The sequence below is a fragment of the Gastrolobium bilobum genome, unplaced genomic scaffold (genome assembly GCF_033153095.1).
Source record: "Gastrolobium bilobum isolate Gb01-03AN ecotype WA unplaced genomic scaffold, APGP_CSIRO_Gbil_v1 utg20349, whole genome shotgun sequence".
NCBI lineage: Eukaryota > Viridiplantae > Streptophyta > Magnoliopsida > Fabales > Fabaceae > Gastrolobium > Gastrolobium bilobum.
In genome coordinates this window covers 193,243-199,847 of record NW_026896728.1, presented here as the reverse complement: position 1 = coordinate 199,847, position 6,605 = coordinate 193,243, and the positions used below count along the sequence as shown (strand labels likewise).

The window sequence follows — 6,605 nt, the reverse complement described above, 5'->3', positions numbered from 1 at the left end:
GCTGATTAAGGGATTTGCTGAACCACGTTAAAGTAACGTCTTTTTCTTCAGATCAAGATATACAACGCCTCTCTGGACTAAAATCCTAATTTTTGGCCGCCCCTCTTTCTCTTCATCTCTCTTCCTCCATTATTGGTCCTCTCACCTAACCTCAAGACAACATTACAGTCTTGAGAAAAATAAACAAAAACACTTGAAAGCCTCCACCTTGCAGCAGCCTAGCGAGCTTCCAAGGAAAAAGAGGGTTCAGGGAGAAAGCGTTTCTCAGAAGCAACCAAGAGGTAGCCGTGTGGATTACTATTAGAGGGAGTCATCCACTTTGACACCTTCAAGTGAAAAAGGTATGAATTTTAAACCCTACATGTTTAACGGGAAGATCCTAAAACATGAGGCGCATAGATTGTCTATGCTTCCGCATCAAAGACCATTTTTTTTGTTTTTACCCTCATGTAGGCGCATCAAGGTGGGACCTTTGTGTAGCCAATTTTGACTTTCAAGGATAACGTTGTAAGCTGATTGGGTGTCAAGCACCAGGAACTGGATGTCGGCCCACCTTGATGTGGGAGGCGCTGCCAAAGACAAGCGCAGGTTTATCATTCCAAGAGGCTTGGTGGTAGTTGCATTGAAACCTGAAAGTTCACCTGCCACTGGGGTTAAGTCATTAGCAGTAAATGCTAACGCCCTGAAACATGGCAAAAATAAGATATCGGTAGAGCTGCCATGGTCAACAAACACGCGATTGACGCCGAAATTGGCGATTATTTCTTGAATGACAAGAGGGTCATCGTGTCCAGGAAGGACGTCACCGAAATCGTTGCAATCCCACACGATTTTGGGCTTGGCAAGACCTGAATCCACTCGTACTTTGCTGATGACTTTACCTGCAACCGCCAAACATTGTTTCAGGTGCCTCTTCCTGGAATTGACTGATTCTCCGCCTCCGCTCAGCCCTCCTTATATCATGTTTATCACCCCGTGTCTGATGACTGTTGAATCTTCGTCATCTGCTTCGCTCCTTCCTCCATTTCTTTGGCTAACCGGCACTCTGCGGTCTCGTGGGGAGCTTTCTCTGCGATCTCGTTCACGGCGAGGTTGATAACTAGGTTGGTTGTTTCTTCTTCGTTTTAGCAACCTGCTACGCTCGCAGTGTCACCTTCCTATGCCGGCTGGGCGTGCCACCTCACCGCCATGCCTTTGAGCACCGCCTTTGATGAGCTCATCAATCTCATCTTTGAGGTGTCTGCACTCCTCGGTACTGTGGCCGTTGCTACGGTGGAACTTGCAGTACGCGTCGGCTTCTCTAATCGGCTGCTGAGGCCGTTGGTTACTCTTGGGCTTTTCTTTGTACTCCGTTTGCAGGACACTGTGTGACTGGCGTCCTGATGAGCCACGTTCCGAAGGGCGACTGGCATACTTAAATGGTTTTTGATCCTTCCTGCTTTCTTCAACTTGGTTCTTACTTTTGCTGACCGTCTTCTCTTGGTTATGGGTGTCATCAACTCGACTCCCTTTATACACTTCTATTTTCATGAACTCCTAGGCTTTTTTCCTGACCTCTTCTATGTCAGTAATTTCATGTCGGGCGAGTTCGTAAGCAAACGCTCCTTGTCGCAAGCTTGAAAGGAGTATATATACCTGCACCTTTGGGTCTAAGCCCTTCACCTGCAAAGCCTCTTTATCATAGCGGTTTAAAAAAGATCTGAGGGACTCACCAGATTGTTGGCGAATCTTTTCAAGGGAATGAACGGACTTAGGCACGGGGCGACTGGTTGCGAAGTGGGACTGGAACTTGTTTGCCAAATCGTCCCAGGACGCAATGCTACCAGTGGGTAGAGTGGTGTACCATGTCAGCGCTCTCCCTCCTAGAAGCGTTGGGAAAGTCCTGCACATGAGAAGATCCGTCTCGCCGTGAAGAGTCATGGTGGCTTCAAACTTTTGGATCCACTCAATAGGATCGGTGTAACCAATATACGTGGTGATGTTGGATGGGCCTTTGAAACCGAGGGGTATGGGAGTTAACCGCAAGCTATCAGTCAGGGGTTTGTTGCGTCCTGACGTATGGGCTGGTATTATCCTTACATTAGGGTTGCGTGCATGCTGGTCCGGTTGTGGGTGAGGTATATGTGGGGCCTCAACCGAATAAGAGAGAGGTGGGGCGTGGTTCAAGGCCTGTGGGCGCCATATGGTGGTTGACCAGGATTTTGATAAGACCCTTGGGGTTGTGGGATGGCCACGTTATGAGGTTGCATAGCGTAATCGTGGAAAGGAAAACCAGCAAGGTAAGGTTAAGGGATGGGAGCAGCGATATTATGAGTGTAAGGTCCTGGGGGGTATGGGGCGACCATAGGGACTCGATGATCATTGTACATTACGACTGGCTGGCTTCGAGCTGGTTGTGGACGATGGGCGAGTAGGATGGCTAGTGGAGCAGTAGTAGGGAATGGGATTCTGAAATGAACTCCTGGCAGTGGGGGTTGGTTTGGGACTAAATTTTCTCCTTGCATTTCACGCATAGGTGCGCGATGGTTCAACTGAGCTATTCTGTCGCCGGCTACTGGCGGCTGCTGGCCAACAGATTGTAGTACCGGGGGGAGAGCCTCGCCAGCGGCTCGCCCAGTTGGGGCTGAATGCATAGATGGCGGGGAGTTGGAATGTACTGTTTGCACGTGACCGTCAGGAGTAACAGCCCTGGCTTGTTCCGCTCTTCTGGTCGTGATAACCATGTTTAGTTATCAGGGTCTGAAGTGCGTTTTGTGGATCTTTAGTAGGAGAATGGGAATAGAAGTTTATAGTTTCCCACAGACGGTGCCAATGTATCGTAGGGATCTATAAGCCTACTATGTTCCCTTCAGGGACGAGTCACTGTATGGATAGTACCCTTAGCACAGGTACAGACCAAGCTAAGAGGTACTTTGCCCAGTATAAGCAAGCAATCAACAATGGAAAAGTAAGCAATAATATGACTCAAAGTAAATGGGCAGAATAACGATACATAAGATACCTTCATCGTGTGCCCAAGGCGACTATTTATAGGAAAAACGGTGTGGGTTGGTGAGGAGGGAGTCAACCCTCCTTGGGATTTACTCCCATGGTGGCAGTGTTTGGCGTGGCAGACGCTGCTGTTGTAGCAGCGCTGCGCCTTCTGTGCCTGGCGATGTCAGCGTCGAGCAAAGGGGCAGTTTCCCTTTAAGGTGCCTGTGACAGTCGCCTTTGGGGGTTAAGGTCCTAAGATGGGACATTTTGGTGCTTCCCCTTGAACGCGTCACAGTATTGGGGGACGAGAGGGTCCACGTTAGCCCTTAGGGCTGATGCGGGTTAGAGCCTAGAGTTGGATCTGAGCCATTGGACCGCTTAGTAGTTGGGCCATCCGGAACATCTCTATTTCTTCCGTGTCTGTTACCCCTATTTAAAGAGACATGCACGACTTCTTACTAAAAAAAAGTGAGACATACACGAGTCGCGCGAATCATGCGAGCATCAGCAATGACTTACATGGGTTTTGCTCGTACCACGCGAATCATGCGATGAATTTAAAAACACACAGAAAACTTAAAAAATCAAACAAAATCCTTTGATGCGATCAGATGTCTTGATTCACGTGATTGATGAATCAAATTGCTTTTACCATGTAAGAAATGTTAGAAATTTTATTTACACGTGGCGATATTAATTAATTAATTTTATATTTTAAAATTAATCGGGTTAATGGATATTCTAATATTATTATTGTAACTAGCCCATTGTGATCACATTAAATTGAGTTTCTGGCATTTGTTGTTATTAAACCTAGTTGGGCAGCAATGTAGGCTTTAGTGTGGCCCTGGTTTTTCATGATGAGTGGACCTAGTGGGCACAGACTCTTCTGTGAGTTATTAGCTAGGTCCCCTCTCTAGTCTATTTATATTGGAGTTAAATTCTATAAGCCATCATGCTCTCATCGCTGAAGCTGCCACTTTCGAAATAGGTAATAGAGAGAAAGATCTTGACATGTAGTCACCTTTTATTACGACTTTGTGATGACCCAACAAGTTACGCAGAATCCCAATCTTGATTTCATATTGTTTGGTATTTTATAATTATACATGATCCTAGAATTTTAAATCTTACAAGAAAATGATACTTGTATTAAAATTTTTGAACTTACTCCTGCCGCTAGGAGAACTGCTTCCCATACAACCATGAACCACCAACACAAGCCATTAATTCAGATAATTTTCTCATCGGATATTTATAAAGGAACATGTTTTGGATTCTTATGTGCTCTACTTTTTGAATATATCCACCGGTTCATTGATTATTTAATTAATTCAGCATTCTTGAATATTTTTTGAATATATCTACTGATTCATTGATTATTTAATTATTTCGAGCATTGTTGAATTCAACATAGGGGTGACTCTTTCGTGACCATCCCCTCTACTCAAAGGTCTTAAATTCCAAACCTAAAAAAAACTACTTATTACTTAAACCAATGATTATTGATTTATGTGTTCTGCTTTGAATAAACAAAAAAATGTCCATATCAGTATTATTTCCTTGATTCTCTTGTCTCTTGTTCAAATCATCTGCTCAGTTGTTCTATCTCGCACTGAACATAACAAAAACATTGATTTTGACAAATATGAAAGAAGAAGAAGAAAAAAAACGCGAAAAGCGAGCCTAGTACGATTTGGAAAAACAAAAATAAGCTCAATTATTAATGTGAATTTTTTATGGAGTAAATTAGGAGCTTCAATTGATAATATTTTTTAAAATATGTGTCCACTTTCTGCTGTTTGAGAAAATAATCCAATATCATCAGGTTTCAGGAAAATGATAGCTAGAAATTTCTCAGTTTTATTATTTTAGTCCAAAACAAAATTGAGCATATCGTTTACTAACGATTCAATAATTGAGTTTGCTATAGTAAGTGAACTATTTTCTATTTAAGGATCAATAAAGGGCAGAAAAAATTAATTTAATATTTTTTAATAAATTAATTACGCATTTATTATAGTTTTGGAAATAATTACACATTTATTGCATAATAAGACGTCAAATTTGGGCGTCACCAATGACGCCTAAATTGGGCGTCACTCAAGAGGCAATAACGCCTAATTTAGGCGTCACTCATTAGATGTTGACACGTGTCATATTTTTTTCTAAAAAAAATAATAATTTAATCATAAAACTTCTGAAGGCCATAACTTTTGACTCGGGTATTCAAATCAGGTAATTCTTTTTTTGATTCCACATAACTTTTCGAGATCTATGCAATGACATCTCATTTGACATATTTTATTTCTCACAAACACAATTTTAATTTGCAAGAATGGTATTATAAGAGCGGTTAAACGCAGAAACCTCTGAGTTCTGAGTTTGTGATTTAATATAAAAAATAAATAAAATTTTGATTTGTGATTTAAATTTTTTTTATAATAAATTTTTTTTATTATAACAAAAATTTGGTTTGTGATTTAAATTACAAATAAAAATAAAAAATATTATTAATAAGGAAAACAAAATAAAGATTTGATTTGTGATTTAAACTAAAAAATCAATTTGAAAAATCTGTAGAAATAAAAGAAATAATTAAATAAATATTTTAAATATCTAAGGAAGAAAGATATTATTTTTGAAATTAATGATTAATGCTATAAGTTTCTGGGTTATTATTCGTGGTTTGAAATTAATGATGGCTTATGAATATTTTTCAAAATTAAAATTACCTAAATTAGGCGTGATTGTCTCTTGATTAAAACCCAATTTAGACGTGATTGTTGACACGTGTCACATTTTTAAACTCAGAAGTCTTTCAGTTCTGCATTTGTGATTTAATATAAAAAATAAATCAAGATTTGATGTGTGATTTAAATTAAAAAATTAAAAAATTATTTTTATTATAAAAATTTTTTTGTTTGTGATTTAAATTAAAAATAACAATTATTATTAATAAGGAAAAAATATAGATTTGATTTGTGATTTAAACTCAAAAATCAATTTGAAAAATCTGTATTAATAAAGAAAATAATTAAATAAATATTTTAAATCTCTAAGGAAGAAGGATTACTTGATTTAAATTTAAATTATGTTTGTGAGAAATAAAATATATCAAATGAGATGTCATTGCGTAGATCTCGAAAAGTTATGTGGAATCAAAAAAAGAATTACTTGATTTGAATACCCGAGTCAAAAGTTATAGCCTTTAAAATTTTATAATTAAATTAGGCGTGATTGCCTCTTGAGTAACGCTCAAATTCGGCGTCATTGGTGACGCCCAATTTCGGCGTCATTGGTGACGCCCAAATTGAACGTTTTATTATGCAATAAATGTGTAATTATTTTCAAAACTGTAAATGCGTAATTAATTTATTAAAAAGCATTAACTTAATTTTTTTGCCATCAATAAAGGCTAAGTAACCTTATCTCTCTTCTTATTTGTTACATTTGCTATTTATATTCGTTTACTTTTGGATTTTGAGTTATTATGGCTCTAACTGGTAAAATTACTAATGAACTTGGCATCAAGACACCTGCTGCAAAGTTCTTCAACCTCTTTTCGAAACAACTTCACCATGTTCAAAACATCACTGATAAAATTCATGAAGCCAAAGTCCATCATGGCG

General features: G+C 39.2%; 1 protein-coding gene across 1 annotated transcript; it reads right to left on the bottom strand.

The window, feature by feature from the left end:
- Nucleotides 1–1,536: 1,536 nt before the first annotated feature.
- On the bottom strand, nt 1,537–1,920 carry LOC133301666 (uncharacterized). The gene has a single exon (XM_061501324.1). It carries the CDS (start codon nt 1,918–1,920, stop codon nt 1,537–1,539), a length of 384 nt encoding a protein of 127 aa, XP_061357308.1.
- Between the last annotated feature and the right edge of the window lie 4,685 nt (nt 1,921–6,605).

What these genes read in the sequence shown, in the direction of transcription:
- LOC133301666 (XM_061501324.1), bottom strand. Translation starts at nt 1,920, where the DNA reads ATGACTCTTCACGGCGAGACGGATCTTCTCATGTGCAGGACTTTCCCA.